Source organism: Cariama cristata, unplaced genomic scaffold (genome assembly GCF_000690535.1).
Source record: "Cariama cristata isolate BGI_N322 unplaced genomic scaffold, ASM69053v1 scaffold5580, whole genome shotgun sequence".
Taxonomy (NCBI): Eukaryota; Metazoa; Chordata; class Aves; order Cariamiformes; family Cariamidae; genus Cariama; species Cariama cristata.
In genome coordinates, this window is record NW_009592863.1 from 61,559 (window position 1) to 81,795 (window position 20,237).

A 20,237-nucleotide genomic window follows, 5' to 3' on the forward strand; every position below is an offset into this window, starting at 1 on the left:
TGGAGCATTAGCCAGGCTGCACACATACGGTATTAAGCACTGGACCCACAGGGAAGTTGAAATCCTGGCCTCAGCACAATTAATGGCAAATCTCCTTTTGACTGCAGTATGATCAGGCTTTACGTCTGCCCTTCTGGGGAATGAGATAGGAGGTAGTAACCAAAATAATAAGGTGTTAAGTCCTGAGCGCACAGACCCCAAATGTAATTGGTTACATGGTGGCAGCAAACTTGAGACCTTCACACAGTCGCTTGTTTGGCATCAAAAGATTACCCTTTTTCTGCAGGTTTTATGCAGAGTTAAGGTCTGAAAAGGGGTTTCAAATAGAATAGCATAGCAATACGTTGACTCTTGAGAATAAATCATATCAATTATTTCTGAAAGTATTCTGCCCATTACCAATTTCACCCACATATGTGATGACAACATTCTTCTTTTTGCTGTATAGCCAGCACCCGTGAAATCACAGACCTTAGAAAATGTCTTGTGGTTTATGTCACTAATGCAGACAATGCAGGCAGCAAGCTGCAAATGTTCCCTGCCCCGCACATGTGGGTTACTCAGGTGGCAGGGCAAAAGGGCTGCGTAATTCCCCAAGGGGATGAAGAGAGCGGGGATGACAGCACAGACCGGGGTCTCTGCCCTGCATCCCTTGTTTGCCTTAAGTTCCTGTTTGTACTTCTTTGAACTTCCAGCATGCGACTTTTTAGGATAAAAAGCTACAGGTCCTAAAGCTGTCCAGAAGCTCTGACTGTTCCTCTCTGTCTTTGCCACTAGATGCACATTCAGACTGGTTTTCCACATTTCCCAGATTTGGTCACATCAGCATCAGGAAGACACAAGCAATCACAGGGGTGTTCAATCTTCTTCAATGGTTGAACCAAATAATGAAAGGCATATGTATTCCTGAAGGTTTTCCCAGCGTTTCCTAAGCAATTGATGTCAGCATCAATACACCACTTTTTGCTGCTATGGCTCAGCAGCATTTATAGTAGGTTTCCTTTTTAACTGTGCTTTTATTTTTCCAATTTCCTGCTCTTAGAATCTTGTCCAGTAAATTCTTTGTTTGGGTTTTATGGACTTTTTGATCATATTTCTTAGAAGATAATTCTTTTGGGATGTCACAGGCACAGAGGAGCTTGAAAGAATTACCATTGTTGACAAGATGTCTGACCATGGACAAGTGTTCCTCATTAAGAACAGGTTCTATTTTCTACTTCTAAAACCAAACTTCCTGCACACTCCAGTTACAAGGAAATGGTCTTATTTTTATAAGGACACATTTATGTTTGAAGCCAGCAAGGGGCTTAGTCCTTCTCTGGCCTTTTATCACATTCATGGTTGCTTTCCCTTGCCCTTGCAGAACTTTAGAGAAACTCCTCTCAGTACATCATCAACCCCTGACCTAAAGCAACACAAAAATACCTTAGAAATAATCTTGCGGGGTTGCTGCAGACCAGCACAGACTGCTGAGGCTACTATACCTCCATACCAGAATGAGAACTAGAGTCATCCCACCCATCCTTCGCTCCTGCTGGCTCCGTCTTTGCCTTGCATTATTAATAATAATTCCTGGCTCTTCTGGCATGCTCATAATCTTGCACTTACACCAATGCAGATCTAACGCACAGAGCAAGAGCACGAATTGCCTGTGATTACCCAGGAATGCTGTGGTGGAGCTCTAAACAGAGCCTGGCTTTCCTGTGTCTCATTTGATGCTTTTTGTTTGGTTTTTTTCTCTTAGTGCCATCTTTACCAACCTCCCTAGCTGAAACTTGGCACAGCTGACTCCAAGGAGCAATCCAACTGAAACAAACGGAGTTGTTGGAAGGCTTAAAATCAATCGTCTGGATAAGTTACCTGATGTCACACAGGGTGAAGACAGTGGAAATCTAAAGACTTCAGTCATTTCTGGCTTAAATCCTGGCAGAAGCCATGATGCAGTGGACATTAAAGCATGTACTTAATTAAAACATTCAACTTATCCCATCCCTGGTCAATAAGGCATGTGAATGTGTAACTTACTTTCTTTGCAGTGCTGTCAGAAATAGCTGTTGGCTGCCCCGTTACCTAGAGCTAAGTACTCCGCACACTTTCTGCCTGGCTTTGGGCCACTGTGGTGTTGTCTCCAGAAGAAATGAGGATTTATGCCCACACCGCAATGGGAAGACTGTGAGCCCTGGCTGTGCTGGTTGTGTTCTCTCCCAGTTCTGGCAGCTGTGCCACCCTCACCTCTGTCTCTGTAAGCCTGGACATTTCCACCTCGCTGCCACCTGCCTTACTCATCCCTGTGCTTTCAGAAAGGTCTCACCTGCTCTTAGCAGGGCCATCATTTTTTCCTCTTTATTTTCCATAAATCATCCTCTAAGTTCCCTGTGATGTAAACACAGGGCCTGAAAGGGATGATACATTGACAAAACCTTAGTTTACGCTTACAGCTTAAGGATGGTCAAGGGTTTTACATTACACCCGGTTTATTTCCACTGTAACAACCACCATTTCTTTTTAATCTTCTGTTAAGGACAAAGAGAAGGCGGCAGGGAATGGGAAGGAGGGGAGCACATTTAAATAATTTCTATTTTAAAGCTTTAAACAAGGCTTTTATTTTATTTAAAGCCCACATTCACTTTGCCCTCAGCAAAAAAGTTTTCAAATAACAGAATTTCCCACGCCCTTAGCAAAAAAAATTTCAAATAAGAGAATTTCCCACGGAGTGGCACTTCCACGTTTCAAGCAGCTCTCACAGCAATACGTACCTCAAAGGGGCATTGTGAGCCTGAATTAATTACAGCTCCATCCTCACACGCACTGGGCTCTCTGGCCCCAATCCAGCAGAGCACTTAAAGCGTGTGTTTCTCGCCAGGCGTGCGAGCCAGCCCATTGGTTTCGGCAAGTCCCTCTGCCTATGTTTAAAGTTCAGCATGTGTGTAAGTGCTGTGCTGGAGCAAGGTCAAAGGAGGTTGAGCCCTCTGGGTCTCTAGAGCATCTTAAGGTCTTCAGCAAAAAGCCAGTGCTATATCAGAAGCAAATGTTTACATATGGAGCTGTATGTAAACCTTAAAATGTAACTGTGTGAGTCTCTGTAGATTTGATGTCCCTGCACATGCTTTTTTTTTTTAATAAGCAATATTTAAAATATTAGCTGCTTCACAGCTGATATAAAAATAACAGCTGTGTCCCTTCCAGATGGCAAGAAAAAAAAATGCAAACAAGCTCACACACACATAGTGAAAAATACTTCATGTTGAAGGATTTATAGTCTGTATTTCTGGGTCCTCCTGTTTCATGCAGATAAAAATGGGCATTTTATCATCAGTGTGACGATAAAAGCATTAAGAAGTATGTGAGAACAAGAAAAAGGGAGAGAGAGGTGGGCCCTAACTCAAAGCAAAGGGAAAAAGCACTGATGCGAGGGTGGGCTCACATTAAAGTGATGATGGCAAAGGTACAGGACTGGGAGTCGTTTGCAAAGCAGTATTGCTGGTTCTAACCGAGCGGAGGGCTGGGGAAGGGAGGTGTGTGTGGTGGGAAGAGTTAATCGTGTTTGCAGTGTTTTGGCGAGGCCAGGAGTGTATTTCATGTGTCAGGCTCCTGCTTTCCCGGCAGCTTCAGAGGGATTAGGAATCATGCTGGCTTGGGCAATGAGGAGGTGATGGGACTCCGTTATCTCCCGTACATGCATTTTCAATAACGAGCGGAGGAAGGAGGCCGGGGACTGCAGAGGAAAATGCAAGCTCTTTGTCCCCAGGCTAAGTGAAAGGAAAGCTGTGTGGAGAGCATGGATATTTTGTACAAAGGGTGAGGGGTATTCTGGCTGCTTGCTCAGTGGCAGTCAGAAGCTAACGTAGCAGGCTGGCTAAGCTGAAAAAGAGAAGTTTGTGGTTTAGGGTAATCTTTGCAATACCTGCTGGTGGTCAGCCTTCCCCCAGGCTGGAAGTGGTGAAAGGGGTGGAGACACCGGCAGGGATGTACAAACATCGGGAAGCACGTAGTTTACAGAAGAGCCCATGCCTTGGGCTAGAAATCGGGAAACAAGCCTAACTGACAGAGATCTTGACAGATGCCCCCATTTGTTAAGAAGTATGGTGAAGAACGGGTTCCCCCGTCCCTTTTTTTTGCCCAAAAGACCCTCTCTCTGCTGGATCTTGAGCACAGCCAGCCTTCAAAAACAAGTAAGCACCACTTGTTACCAATCCCCATTTTCAGGTGCTGCTGGGGGTAGGACAGGAGTGTCAGTGCACGCCCGTTCCCCCATGTCGGGGCGAGGGCTGGGCTCAGGTGGGTTGTGGATGGGGACCACAGCACGGGACAGGCCACCGAGGAGCTGCTGGGAGGGCGCAGTGACATGTGGAGGCAGGTGACACCACAGTGCAGGTGAAGTCCTGCTCAGAGGGAAGTTGTATCTGGGCTGCATGGGTCAGTGCCTTTACATATACTCATGTCTGAAGCGATAAATGGTCTAAGCTATAAATACTCAAAGTGCTCTGCTTCACATGTGCTCATATAGGATTCACCTTTGTCAGGGCTCATCCTTTACTGAATGAAAAGGAGAGCAGAGCACTCGGGCACCAGCTGCCTTACACAAAATGGGAGAAGACGGTGCCCTTGGGAAGGGAGGTTCGGGATGCACTGCCATGCCATGTGTTGCCCAGACCAAGGAACTCAAAGAGCTGGCAAGAATCCAGCAAGCGAGGGAAAACTCCTGCCCTTTTCTCGCAACAACATTGCACAGTGCCGGCCCAGCTTCTGGTGACCGTCCCTCAGTGCTGCACAGTTCTAGTGCTGGGTGAGACAAGCCATCACGTGCCTACAGCCGCTGTGTTTTGTACCATTTGCCTTCTAGTATGCTTTACAGGCATTTGCCTTGGAAAGCTTACAGCAGGGAACACAGGGGCAGAAGCCTGGGCCACAAAGAGAAATCACATTGATTCAGCCCCCAGGCAGCATGTTTAGCCTTTGTTCCTGTCTTGAGCTCCCACCAACACAAGAGCCACAAATCAAGTGGAGTTTAAAGTTCAGCATGTTTTAAAGAGGTTAAAGAGAGATATAAGCATGATTTTAGATTAAACATATTGACAGGTATGTAAGTACCTTCATGATTTTCCAAGATCACCTGGGAGGACATCAGCACTACCAGGAACTGAAAGTGCGTTTGCTGAGGAATGCTTTGGGGCTTTGCCAGCAAGATCACCCTCACCCTTCCTCTCCCAACTTGCCCATTGCCTCCTTTGGAAAAACTTCAGTAGCTTGTTTCTTTTCCCTTTGACAGACAGATGTGTTGTCAGGGGCCTGAGGGTACTAATAGACCCTAAAGGCCCTGAGCAGCTTCACCTGGAGCCTCCACTCACATCCCCTCCCATGGGCCCAGGAGCCCATTTAAGCTCAGCCCAGCGCTGTGAAACCTAGTCTAAGCTCTGTTATGGGAGTTCTGGTTTTCAGCCTAGCTAAAGCCATGACTATTCCTGCTCTGGATCCTGCCTGTATATTTGGGACCCTGATCCACAGCAGGCTGGGGTGAGTCACTGCTCAGTGCTGCCTTCCTATAATGGTTGATGGAGCACAACTTGGGGGAGCAAGGGGTCTGGGAAAGTGGTAGCGGACTGTTTTGGGTTTTTTTTTGCCTTCTTGTTGCTGTAAAGGTGAATGGTGTTTGCACAGAAGAGGTGAGGTACTCCTGTTTTCTTTTTAGGCAGGAAGAAACTGTGGTATCTCCTTCAATCACAAAAGCAGTCTACTGAAATACTGGGTAAAATACATTTCAGGAAACTGGCTTGGTTAGGCAGAGTGGAGAGCTCGTAGCTGAGTTTGACAGTGGAAAGAGAGCATGCAGGAGCAGGCTGTAAGGAAAAACAGAGGATTATAGACTAGGGAAACCCTGCCTGAGTGTGTAGGGATGGTTTTAAGAAAGTCAAAGCTCATCTGGTCTGCAAATGAGCAAGGGGCTTCAAGGGTGACAAGAAACACTTTCACAACTGCATGAACAGCAGAAGTCCCCACAAGGAAGATGCGGGGCCAGCCCTGAAAGGAGGAGGGTGTTTCAGTGATGGTGGATGTAGTAAGACGGGGATGCTTGGATATTCTCTGTCTTGGTCTTTGCTGATGAGGTCTCCTGGGCCTTTATCCTACACACAGGGCCTGGGGCAGAGAGTTCCTAGAGGCAGTGGAAGAAGGCTGTAGACAGGGATCCCTAACCAGGCAGGAGGGAGAGTGTAGGTGGATCTGAAATGGTGATGGTGGAATGCCTGCTCCAGACCTCCTGGGACCTGAACTCAACTGATTACTTTTAGCTGGATTTTTATCCTCTCCATGGCATGTTAACCTCAGCTTTCCACGTATTCTCAGTGACACCTTTGCCTAAGTAGGCACCTCAATACTAAGGTGTGCTGTGGATGGTATTCTTGGTGTCTGTGTGATTTCCCTGCTTGCCAGGCTGTGTGCATGCAGCGTGATGATCACTGCTCTCCCCCAGCACCCATTGCCCTGCTCCATGTGCATCACTGGTGTCCAGGAAAGAGGGAGCTGGGGTGCAGCTCCCTCCTGTGCACGCAGCATCCCACAGCTGCCTCCCTAGGTGTGTGCCCTGGATCATGATGTGCTTTGGGCTAGGTGTGTGTGCCTGCAAGTAGTGTCAAAGCTGTGATGCTCTTCTGGTGGCATTTCTGCTCCATGGGCTGAAAAGGAGGTGTGAATGTCAGTGTGCAGTGGAACATCCCCTGAGAAGGGGGTTCTTGCCCCCAACTGCAGGACTGGGCTCCTGGAGCCTGAGAGTGGGACGGAGAGGGCAAAGGGGTCATAGTGTTCTTTCCATAGGATGAAACTTGCAATGGAGGGAATCCTTCATGCTGTTTCAGATTATTTTGATATCTGGTCTAGTTTAGCATTCAGAATACCCTATGGAATTTCTGCTGGGCAGAGGCAGGCAAGCAGGGAGCTAAATGTTCCTTTCAGTTAGTGCTGGGCTGGATTGTGCCAGCCTTATTCATTCTGACTGGTCCTGCACTTGGTGCTTATCTGTCTGAAGCATCCCACCCACTGTATGAGTCCTTCTGTAGTATTTTTACCTTGTTTGATGGAAATAGGCACTTTTGACTATTGAAGCAATAGAAATTAATTTGCAGTGACTCTGAGGGGGGAGACTCAAACCTGTAGAAAGGAACTGCCTAAATCCACCTTTTGAATCTGTAGTGCATCCCATCCTTGACAGTATGCCTGAGCATCTTAATGGCGATGGTGACACTGAGCTGTACAACAGACTAGAAACAGGGACTGGCTTTTATTGCTTAATTAGAGCATTGACCTAATACTCCTGCACCCCTAAAAAATATGAGGACACCCCTTCTGCTGAGCAAACAATGCTATAAAACCAAGTCTCTTGAGGTAACGTGTTTCCTGCTTCTCGGATGGGGTTATCGCCGTGTGACTTTGGTCCTGCTTTTTGATGATCTCCTGATGTAGCTTAGGCTTTACCCTGACTCAGCTCGCATTAAGTGCGTGACCAACAAAATGCTGAATCCGAGAAGGGTCTGGAAGTGTGAGCAAACCCTGTGCTCCTGCGAGGCCGGGCCGCCGAGCGACAGCAGAGGGCCCCGGAGCCCCGGGCTGGGTCCGGCCCCGGAGCCTCCGGGGAACCGAGAAGTCCCCGGTAGAAAACACAGCCCCAGCAACTGCAACGCTTCCTACTGCCTCCGGGTTGTGTTGCTCCCCGCGAATGAAATGAACTGCCATAGCAGGGCTCTGGTGAAGCTGCCTTGTAGGTGCATAGGGCTCAACTTCAGTCGATACTGACAAAAAGTGGCGTTAAACTGAATATTCAAGTCATGCAATAGTCTGGGCTGTCACCCAAGTTCAGATGCAAACTGACTGCAAAGTAATGCGTCAAGCCTGGGCTACAGGGCCAAATGATGAACTGCATAGCAATAAATGCTGCAGGCAAGAACTGCTTTTCCTGTGTTTAACTGTAAGCATCGGAGTTTGAGTGTCAAGGCCAACAAAGCTGTTTTAAAGATTAATTTATTCCATTTGGTCACCTTTTGTACTAGATTCAGTCTTGTTCATTCTCACTAGAGTCTAGCACATCAGTCCAAACTAGAACCTTAAACCTCTAATAGCTCTTCTCTGCAAAGCAGCTTATACAACTTGGTAAGGCTACTAACTTGGAAGGCTAATTGCCTGCTCAGAATAAATAATGCCTTAAAATAGGCTAGCTGTAAGGGTAAGCTCGCCTCCAATGTATAAGGCAGCAGCTATTGGGGTCACTACAACTTATAAGCTCCTAGAGCTGTGCAGAGTTTGTTCTTCGCCTCCAACCACAGTACTGGCACTAATCACTCTTACCCAGAAAAGCTGGGACAGAAGATAACTGCTGTTTCATTTTGGGGTGGTGACTAATAGTCCTCACCCTTTCAGTCTTTAAAATAGCAAGCCTTTGTAAGATGGAGAAACAAAGTGATTCTTTCCTGACAGGCACATGACCTTCCTTGGCTGCTTTGCTAACCTTGAGGGAACACAGGGCACAGGAGACAAGAGTGTTCCCAAATCCTCCATGCCCCTCGGATGGGAATGTGCCATCCTTTCCACAGGACTGGCATAGATGGGCTGTGGTGAGCCATGGGTGTGCAAAGGGAAATGATGGCCAAAGCTCTGTGGTCACATTCCTGATGGCAGATGTGACTCTTCCTCTGTGCCTATTGTGTTTTCTCCTCAATGCCCAGCAGACTACAAGTCTCCAGCTATAATGGCACTTGCAGGTGAGTTACAGCACAGCTCTCCCCATGGCAGAGTGGGTACAAAGCTGCGGAAAGGGCAGCATGGTGTTTGGTACCCATGGTGCTGGCTGGCCCATGACAGATGAGGCTATGTGCAGCTGAGCCAAACTGAGACTTTTGCAATTCTTGAGGTTTTTCCTCCCACTGACCAGGCAGGGTGACTGTTCAAAGCAGTGGTAACATCATGACCCTACTGCAGCCTTTACTGAAGATTTCTTTCCCTCTCTTGCAGGACCAAGAAGAACATAGAGAATGCAAATGTCTGAGCCTTGTCCTGAAGCAGCGTGATGGGCACTGTCCTCCCTGGTGCAACTGCTTCCTATGCTGGCAGGTGGTTCCTCCCCAGTGCAAACCTTTACAAATTGAGCTTGTTTCACCAAATGCTGGAAAGCTGAGGGGGGGTAAAATGTGAGCACACAGAGTGACTGCACTCTTCAGTCATACCATCCAAATCGGTATATTGAGGTTGGTAGAAGCTGTCTCCTTGGTGGAAGACTCTTTCAAATGTAGACATCCTCATTCACAGCTGAAACAATCTCTTGACAGCTGGATGGTCTCCCTGGGATAATGCCCTGCTGCTGGGTAGCCAGGTCCCTGCCAGCTGGGCAGGGCACTGTGCAGCACTTGCTGCCTTCATATGTGGCTTTTAGCCTGGCAACTGCTACAATGATACAGCCCTTAACACAGTCTCATTGACTGCTGGTATCAAATATACTACCAACTTGCTCAGATTTCCTTGATTTTTTTTTTAAATCAAGCTCATATCTTCATCAATCGTGTTTAATCAATTTTATTGTCCATAGGTCATAGCTGCTTGTGGGCAGGTATAACTCTGCTGATATGGAAGTAGCCTTGGAGCATGAATCAAAAGGAAGAGGAGACTCTGGGTGTAAAGAAGCTTCTGTTCATCCTACTAAAATCTTATCATTGTTTGGTAACAAAATATTTAATGCACTTTTGTTTAAAAAACATCTCTGTGAAATGAAAACAATAAACAGCTGCTGATGGCTTAATAGCTTAAGTGTAGCTGGGACATTCAATCAATCTGAAAAGCAATTTATTGTGAGTATATTTCAAAATGGTGGAGGTTATTGCTATGATACATCTAACCATAACAGCAATGGGAAAAATATATCCTCTATTGAGAGCTGTGAAAGGGCTCAATGACCAGTTTGTTAGATTCACTGCTAGTTCAGTCACCTGTGGCTGTGCTGAATAGCTGAGTATGGCTAAAGCAAAGAACTGACCAATTTATCAAAAAAGGGGCCTTGGAAACAAACTTAGGCCTAATGGGGCTACAGGAAGGGAGAGAGCAAGTCCTGGATGCTTAGCTACCAGAATCTGTGTGCTGCTGCCTCTCATCCTCCCTGCAGCAGACCTGCTTGGAAGCAAATACTCCTCACTGCAATGCACCTTCTGTGGTGCTAATAAGTGGACTTACTGGATCTAACATTCCATTTTGCCTATAGCAAAAATAGTTTGAAATCATTAGCAAATTCTAGCCTACTTTGGTAGCAGCCTAGATGTAAGGTTCCTGTAATTCAGTGAAAACTTGCAGATGTGCTGTGCAAGCAGCCTTGCACAGACCCTTGAGAAAGCCGACATTGGTGCTTGGAGCTGGCAGTGCTGCCCTGAGAGGGAAAGGGACAGTGGGGGAGAGCCGAGAGCCCCTGGCAGGAGCTCAGGATACTCAGGTGTTCCTGGGGAGAGGCACTGGGATACCTGGCAGGAGCATCTCATTGGGAGCCAAGCTACACTGGTCCTGCTGCCAGTGGAACTGGCTCCTTGCTTTGGTTTCACCACCTGCTGTTCCATGCAGCACTGCCTGCTATCTGTGAACACCTGGGAACTCATTTGCATCTACATATATAACCTTTCTTCAGAGAGGTTAAAATAAGTTGAAATAAATGTGGACAGATACACTTTCTTGTTTGCTTTCAAGTCTGATTTATTTAAGTGTAGAGCTATTCCTTAACTCTGACTTGTAAATCTGACCTTCACCTTGACAGTTAGCTCTAGTACATGTGAAAGTGGTTCATTTTAACTTGGCTAACTTCAATTGCACTGCAGTTATTTTGTTAATTGTTTTGTAACTATCTAAATCTATCTGCTGTGTCTCCCTTCAATTGATTCCAAGGGCTGCTGTAATCGGAATGATCAAACCAGTTGCTGGCAGGAGAAAATTATCTGTTCACAAGAACTGGAAATATGCAATATTTCAGAAACACTGTCAGAACAATCACAGGGTCAGCCTGGGAGCTCACCTGGCCCAGCAGCAGAGGATGCCTGAGGAGAATAAGACACAGAAAAAGTACAGTGCTGCTTGGTCATGCTCAGCTCCCAGGCTCAGACACCCTCAGCCAGGACACTGTATAGTTGATAATGATGTAGATGAAACAGATGGATGGGTGGAGGAGAGAAACCAGTTTCTTGGACACAAAGAGCACCTTGACCTGAGGAACACAGAATGCAGTAAGAGGGGGAACAGATAAGCCAAAATTAGACTCTACCTATTAGTCAATAGTACTATTGTGTGAGCTCATAAATCTGCATGCTTGCTAACCACTAAAATCCTTGAAGAGCAACTGAAGACTCATAAAGAAGAACATCCTACCCCAGAAGATAATTAGGCTGGATAGTTGCTACATGAGGTGTGAAGTCAGCAGAAATCAGCAGTAACTGGAGGAAAGGTAAAAACAGCATGGGGAGAGATTGTGACCACTGACTCAATTCAAGACTGAGAAGTTCCCCCCACACACCTGTAAGGAGCATGTGTGCTAATTTACACAGCAAGTGAGGCTAATTTAAATAGTTATTATTGGCTAACCAATAACAAATGATGGTGTAGTTACTAACCAGTAAGTGTAAATTTGGGTGGGTTTTTGCTAATCATGTCACAGGATAAAGATGCTGTAGTTTTTGGTGGAGTTAAGCCAGCTTTGTGGGATATCACCTGGCTCCCAGCTTTGTGCAAACCCATAATAAAAGGAACATCTCAACCCTGTGTGAGTTGGCTTGCATGCTGGGTAAAGATCCCACTTTTTGGGACAACAATAATACATCATGACAAGACATGCCACAGCTTAACTGTATCAAAGCCTGTTACCTTTTGTTTTGTACAACCCATTGCCAGACTAATTTGATGTTTCCTGGTAGAAATCAAGGTCTCTTCAGCCCTTGGCTGGCCTGAAGAGTCCCAGTCTGCTTTAGCTGGTCTCTGACTGTGAACTCCCCTCACCCTCTTCTCTATCTTTTCTTCTTCCATCATCTCCTTTTGTGATGCAGAAACCAAAACTGCATGCAATATCCAAAATGGGAGTGACTGTGGAACAATGGCATAATGATGCCTTGTGGGTTTTTTCCCTCTTCTCCTATTGATTTGCCTTTTTGTCTGTGACAGCCTTGAACAATATTTTACCAGAACTATCTATTGTAGCTCCAAATCTAGTTTCTGAGTAGGAATGGTCAGATACCATGGCCCTTTAAAGCTGGAGATATTTACCCAGGTACCTCATTTTACATTTATTTGTATTGGCCATTTTGTTATTCAGCTGCTTGGTATTGTGAGGTCCTCACCTGATTCCTCTTTGTCTGCCCTGGGCTTTACTATCCTGGGTAACTCAGCATCATCAGAAAATTTTGGAGCTTCTGTATTCACAAAAAGCAAAGCAGAGCTCAAAGGAAAGAAACTGAAGCTGTAAATGCCTGAAAAATCTAGGGCAATTTGCACCTGTCTGAGCAAAGCATATTCTAGTCACATGAATCTCCATTTGACCTGTAATATTTGGACCAAACTGCTGGAGGAAATAATCAAACATTTGTGTTTCCCAGGGATGATCTATATATTACTGACATTGGTTGTTTCTGATGTGCAAAAGTGTTGCAGCCATACAGAGAACATTTTGTCTGCTCAACGCAAGGGCAAAACACTTCAGATGCAGCTGTAAGTGCCGTTTAGGTGTTTAAATAAGTTCTTACAGAGCTCTGCATGCATGTGCTTTTGCCTATTGATTAAATAGGAAATATTTTGTTTCTTTAAAACAATGTACAGGGTTTTTTCAGTGCTTGGAGGATTACAGAAATTTTTTGTAATACTAATCTAATATAGCTATTGAGAAAACAAAGGCATCCATAAACTTGCTTTTTGATACTCCTTTATCTTTGTTTCCAGTTAATCAACAAGGAGAGCTGAATTGCTGCACAGGGGCTGGCTCTGCGTAAAACAGCCCGTTAGCCGTGGGCCCACCCGAAGGCAGGCTCCGAGGCTGGCAGCCCCAGGACTGTTCCCCATTGGGGAGTAAGTCACACAAACAACTACGCTGCCCAAACTGCATTCCCCGATTCCCAAGGGAACATCCTCTATGCTCCGACTGATTTCTGTTTCTGACAGAGCTGATTGATGTATGTGGGATTTTCTGGCTTTGAGAGCCATCTACAAAAAGTACATATTGATTGGATCCTCCTGGGACAGGTGAGTGGGATAAGCTCTCTACCATCAGCCCCTTCTATAGGGCAGCAAAGCTTTTATGAGTGAATGGCCTTATCTAAAAGACTTCATGCAAACTTTAAATAAGGTACCTGAAGAACTTGCTGCCAGCAAAAGTATCAGCGCTTTGAACTAATGAGCCTTTCTGAAAAAGAGTTTAAAAGTGATTTTTTTTTTCCAACATTAGCAGAAATGAAAATATTGGACTCTTTCAGTAGCTGCCCTGTTATGTGCTATAGTATCTACTGAAACGTGGTTGCTGCTGAGCCAGATTTGCATTTGTGGGCATCATGGCATCTCCAATTACTGCTCAGCAGTGAAGAAGCCTGCAGAGCAGAAACTATTAGTGGAGGGCTCTGCTAACTGATCCATACCAGCACTTGCTCCGGGCATTGAGTGCTGCTATTTCAACTGCCCTCTGCGTGGAGTCTGAAAAAAGGAAAGGCGTCCTAGACCAAAAAGCAAGGAGGAGATGGGATGAACATGTTTGCAGCATATTACAAATGCTGCAAGTCAGTGCACAGTGTGCTTTCTGGTTGGCCCCAGAAGATGTGGTGCTCTGTTTGGCATATTGAACCCACCACACACAGCCCTTTGAGCAACTGATGAGAACTCATCGGTTCTTCTCTAGTCCAATGTCGTGTTTAAAACATGCAGACCCAGTGAGGGGAAGTAGTCATGTACAGCAACAGAAGCCTTGATAGAAAAGGGATTAAAATTAACATGTAAAACAACTGTATCTCTTGGCTGTATCCCATGATGCAACTGTTTTTAAATGCTAGTTCTCATCCTCTTTTTATAATTTCCTAGACTCCCTTAAGCACGGAAACCCCAAGAATTTATTTCCATTTCCAATCTGTGCACTAGCAAATGGAAAGTTTTGACATGAGTTAAACTGAAAGCCTGTAATTGTCGGAAGACTGTCACACAATGTCAGATCTGTGATCCTTCTAGCTCTGGAAGGGGGTAACTCCAAGCTTCAACAGAAGAATAAGAAGCTGCGAAGGAGGTAGGTGTAAAGGTGCATGTCAGCATGGGCCTCAATAGTTACGTGAATCCTCATAAGATCATCCAACGTGTAGCAGACCATGCTGTGACCTGAGTGCCCCTGAACCTGATAACCTCCGTGAGTGAGTTTGTCATCCTCCTACAGCACTGTTAATTCCTGGAAGGGAGAGCTGCAGGATGTGGCTGTGTCAGGAACATCATTATTCTCCTTTGTCATCATCTAAAACGTGTTATCTCACCTCCCACTTGGAACTACACCTCCCTTATTGACTGCCAAAACAAAAAGCTACTGATGGATGTGCACAGAAGTAGCTTTATGCTAATTATTTAATTACAGCTAATGACTGGTTTGTGTGTGTATTAGCATATGTCAGTGCTTCCCATAGTTTACTGGAATAGGATATACAGATTAGGCAGTGAAAGTGCTGTTTGGCTTTGCTGGCAGTGCTGGTGGGTAGATCCAAGTGCATGGCTGCACTGTGGGACTCCCCCGAGTGAGGGAGGTGCCATAGAATCATAGAATCATTATGGTTGGAAGAGACCTCAAAGATCATCAAGTCCAACCGTATACCCAATGCCACCATGCCCGCTAAACCATGTCTTGAAGCACCACATCTAAACATTTTTTGAACACCTCCAGGGATGGTGACTCCACCACCTCCCTGGGGAGCCCATTCCAACCCTTAACAACTCTTACAGTGAAGAAGTTGTTTCTAATGTCGAGCCTGAACCTCCGCTGGTGCAACTTGAGACCGTTTCATCTTGTCCTATCGCTAGTTACTGGGGAGAAGAGACTAACCCCCACCTCACTACAACCTCCTTTCAGGTAGTTGTAGAGGGTGATCAGGTCTCCCTTCAGCCTTCTGTTCTCCAAAATAAACAACCCCAGTAGACAAATCCCTCCTCTCCCCCCCGCGGCAGCTGCCGTAACCCAGGCAAGCAGGGCAGAGGTGCTGGTGGTACGTGGCTGAGGTAGGGACCCCTCCTGCAGGCCTAGGAAATATTTAACAGAAGGATTAAAGCCTTTCAAAGGTGGAATAGGTTCTGCTTTCAAAATATTTTTCTTTTCGGCCTCCACAAGAGTTGGCACAGCTTGGTGTGCTTCAAAGCACTCTTTTTTTCCCCTTTCTCAAAATATCTTTAATTAATTCTTGGCAGGACTATCTAACTCTGTGTGTAGATAGAAATAAATTCCAGCAAAGCTGTGGCCTCCTGCAAGGCCACTCACCAAGGTCTCTCTGCTCTAGGACTTTGTGTGAGTACACAGACTTTCCCTGGGTGATACTCCTGTGGCAGACAAGTGGATGTGGTAGAGCAAAGGCACCCGCGTCAAGACCCACACACACAGTTGGGAAATGCAGGTGTCGAGAATTGAGATAGATAAATGATTTTGTAGACCATAAAGGCAACTGAAAACTCCCAGCCGAGAGACAGCAGATCAGATCAGCATGCATTGACATTCCAGTGGTTCCTTTCCAGAGCAGAGCCATCTGGAAACAGCTGCCTGATTTGGCAACACGACCTGAATGGCCACGTCTTCTAGGAGTACGGAAATCCCCACATCTCCCCATGAGTTGCAGAGCACTTTCTGCTATACCTTAGTCCCTGCCCACACCTGCTGCCAGAAAAAAAAACTAAAAGAAAATCAATCAAGATGATTGATTGATGATTGATTGACACGTCAACTGAATTTTCTCCAAACTGTGTCTCCCTCCAGGCTTCTCATGGTGCTGGATCCTTTCAGCAACCTGCACAGATTGGAGCCCAAAGCACCTGCTTGGCATTGGGAGAGAAATCTTTCCAGGAAATCAGTATAATGTGATAATACATTTCAATGCACCTTATCGACCCTCTTTGAAGGCTGCAGTACCTGCATCAGCATGGCTGAGGTCATTGGGGACCTACTTCTTTGCTTAATGTAACCCAATTGACTTCAGTGGGCACTCGGTGCCTGTGTACACTTTACGATCTAGATTCTATGGATCCCAAGTAAGAGCACAAATCAGTGTCAAGCATTCGTGGTTTTTGTGACTCAGCTGGAGAGGGAACTCAATATCCTCTTAGTGATTTGCTCAAATAACATTTCTTAAAATCTATTTTTCTAAAGGGGCAGAAAGAAAGAAAATCAGGAGGGCAGCAAAGGTAATAATCACCGAATTTGCTTCTGGATTTTCTCCTTCTGTCTTCAAAATACAAAAGTGTTATTATCAAAGTTGATTCTAATTTCCTCTCAGAAACTGACTACTGTCTCTTCCGTGGACAGTGCTGAAATATAATGCAAATGTGAGCAGTTAAAGTATCTCTACCTGAAAGCAACAAAATCAGATTGGTGTAGTAACTCGGTGACGTTTCTCTCCTTTTCCCTCCACCCTTCTTTGAACAGCGCTGCTATTTTACAGCAATAGAAATCCTTTCGGAGTTTTGTAGCTGACTCGGAGCTACAGATCTTTACTACTGCAAGAAGAAGGACAGAGAGAGAGAGAGGTAATTTCTAAAGTGAAATTAAATTAACCACAAAATAAAATATTTCCAAAGACACTTAATTTCATGTCAGTTCGGAGGAGCCTTTTGGATTTGTGCCATATAAAAATAAAACATTGGTACACACTTCAGGACTGTGGTTCTTTTAATACTCTGTGTTGCAGTTCAGAAACTGTAAGGAAATGTAATTGGATCTTGTTATCCCTAAATTAGTAATTAGAATCTGTTTTGGAACATATTCTTCTAATAAAAGAAGAAATAATGGACTTTGCTAATTATTAATCTCTTGTAATAATCCTCAGGTGTACAGATTATTTTTCAGAAACACAAGTAGTATCTTGCAGAAAAGATGACATTTATTGGCTTATTTTTCTTCTGTATGCTGATGAACATGCTAACAGGTAAGGTTACTGCTGAATTTATTCTTGTTTATTTTTTCAAGCAGCCAGAAATATTTTGTTACTAATACAGCATCTTCTATTTAGTATCAGATATTGCTCATGTGTTAATTGCAACTGCTCTGGCTGTTAGTTAAAAGTATTTGGTTTGTAGCATTGAGTGACTGCAAATGGGGAATTCCTTATTCAGTTATTGAAGAAACAAAAAACGTTTGGCTATACAGAGGGTCCTATGTGTGCATTAAAGAACTTGTCGGCTTCTGGCTACACAGCAAACCTTTTATTAACAGAAAGACCTTCTGTGCAGGAGCTGGTACTAATAGTTTCCTCTTTACTTACAGATGCCCGATCAATCCAGGATAGAGATGGTAATTCTTAATGTGTTTTTCTTTCCTTTGTATCACTAACAATTAGCAGAGTAATTTGTAACTCCCAGACCTGATCCCCAGCAGCAATTTTGCCAGGAATGCTTAGTAACCTCAGTGGGCTGTGGAAGTGCTTTCATCTAGTTCTGCTGGAGAAAAAAGAATTTTCAGAAATGTCTTTAAAATTTATTAAAAGCTGACATATTAATGTCTAATAATGGAGCTAATATACTTTCAGTCTTAAAATGAAAAGGGGTTATGGTCAAGTCACTAACTCTGTTGTACAAAATCGTAACTGGAAAGCACCAGACATCTGAGGATTTTGTCTGTCCTGAGCAGTAATACTATATGTGTGTCTGCTTATTGGCAAGAAAAACTGACTTCCACGACAAAAAGTTTAAAATTTACAAATTGCCACAAATCCAATTAAAGAAATGTTGGAATATATCCCTTAGCACAGCTACCCTGTGGTTTGTGTCACTTTGTGTGATTAGTCTGGATTAGTTTGCCTTTGATAAAAAAACCCTCAACATTCTAATGATGTTTACACTGGCTTACTGATGATTGTATCAGTTAACCTCTCTTTGGTGTTTTCAGACAGAATTCTTTCTGAAAACAAAGTTGCGTAGAAGTTATCTGCCATTACAAGGTACTGCTATTGCTGTTGTACGTCTTGGTTAGTATAACCAGCACGACAGCCAACAGCATCCCAGGTGCACAGATACAAATATGCGGGGAGAGTATTATTACATATATGGAAAGTAGAAATATATATACGGAATAAGGGCTAATATGATTACTTTTCATTCAAAACATTTTTCCCTATGCTCCTTTATATTTCCTTATGGCTCTAAAATCTTTTGAATGCATCATCTATGTTTCCACAAGTTTAAGGGCACTATCCTATTTGTGCACAGCAAATATTTCTGTTGCAACCTCTTAGACAGTCAGGAGAGAGTGTGTCAATCTAAAAATAAAACCTTGTTCAGGCAGTATCCTGTTGCTTTCATTACCAACAATTATGGTTTTCTTTCACACCGGGCCAAGCAGCAGACTGCAAAGAGAATCTAAGGTCAGCTGGTATAAACAGTGAATTCTCCTCTGCAGACAGCATTTGGCTGGTTCATGTGATTTGTTATATGCCATCTGTGCCTGCACACTGCAAACTTTACTTCATAAAATTAAGGTCTGACAATAGGATTGTTGAAGGCTCTTAATTCCCACTAAAGACCCTGGTCCCAAGCTGAGCCTGGTGAGTGGAATGGCTCCCATTTATTTAAATGGGCTTTAAATCAAATCAAAATACTGGGTTTAGCTTTTCTGCACAGAAAGACATTTGCAACTATGTGGTCTCAGCTACTGTTTACCTTTTATACATGCTTCTGTGTTTGCCCAGATTTGGGCCCAAGTGTGGTCAGTTCCTGCATTTTCTGAACTGATTTTGTTTTCCTGATGAATTTGAAATCTTGTTTCAACAAGTATTTCACATTTCCTCAGATATTTCTAGAGAAGGCGCAAATGCAACAGCTGTCTTCCAAGTGGCAATGCGTCTCCTCTCCGTTTCCTTGGCCTCTTTCCTATGGCCCGCTGAGAAGAGGCACAACTCTGCGGTCCCAGGCAATGTCGGGCTAGCACAGACCCAGTCCCCAGGAGCCTGGGGCAGATCCTGCACCCCCAGCTTCTGCTGTACTCAGTGAGCTCCCTTTGTGCTGAGATGGCGGGGAGCAACCGCATGGTCCTTTCCCCTGGCTCTGCTACCAGGAGCCTGTGGGCAGAGGGGGCGGCTGCATGGGCACAGCATAGATGATGGTGCCTTCTTCCTTATATTTTCCTATTGGGCAGAGGAAATGGTGTGGAATGAGGAAAAATGCCTTTCAATTACAATTGCTCCTTGCTTTTAAATAACCAACAGCCTTCCAGAAATTAAAGCAGCCCAATGAATTCTTGAATTGCCCCAAATGCTGATGGTGTCCCTGCAATTCTGATCTCCATCTTGTCCCGCTCTGTCAGTCCTGGTGCAACTGGAGGGAGCAGAGAATCCTGCCTTCATCCTCCTCTGCAGAGCAGGGCACGGACAGGGGTCGGTGGCTGTGCCTGCCTCTCTCCTGCCAGAGGAGCCCTCAATCCCCCTCAAGCGAACCTATAACCCCAAACCATGTTGGCTCCCAGGCCCAAGCTTTCAACAAAAATGCTTCGTACTATAATAATCTGCAATATTCTGTTTTTTCCCCTAGATCTCTACCAGGAATCTGTAGCCTTGCCATACTGGCCCTTCTCATCCAGCGATTTCTGGTCCTACGTGGAGTATTTCCGGACCCTGGGAGCCTACAACAGGATCAATGAAATGGCCAGAGCCTTCTTTGCCCAGTTCCCTTTTGGGAGTCACCTTGGCTATCACGTGCCCAACCACGAGCCCTAACTGCTTCGCTCATTTGTGCTAAAGCTGGTGCCAAGACGTCTACGTGAATACATGGCTGCCAGTGAATGCCCCTGAACTGCCCCTCAGCCACTTACTAATACTCATAGCAGTCACACATAGCATTTCATGCTTTAAATTAGTCTGTTATTTTTTACAATTTATGCTTTGGCACAAAATCAATAAACTCCTTGATTCTGTTGCATGGTTTTGAGAGGTTTTTTACAGGTAACGCTCGCGGCCTTGACTCAGGAAACAGCTCTCTGTGCGTATAGTAGTTAAATATCAGTCCACCCAGTTTGGTGGCCGGAAGGCCCG

General features: G+C 44.9%; 1 protein-coding gene across 1 annotated transcript; it reads left to right on the forward strand.

Moving 5' to 3' along the window:
• Positions 1-17,089: 17,089 nt before the first annotated feature.
• OTOS (otospiralin) lies at positions 17,090-19,922 on the forward strand. Its single transcript, XM_009698985.1, has 3 exons — positions 17,090-17,141; positions 17,480-17,506; positions 19,738-19,922. Exons 1-3 carry the CDS (start codon positions 17,090-17,092, stop codon positions 19,920-19,922), a joined length of 264 nt encoding a protein of 87 aa, XP_009697287.1.
• Positions 19,923-20,237: the final 315 nt, after the last annotated feature.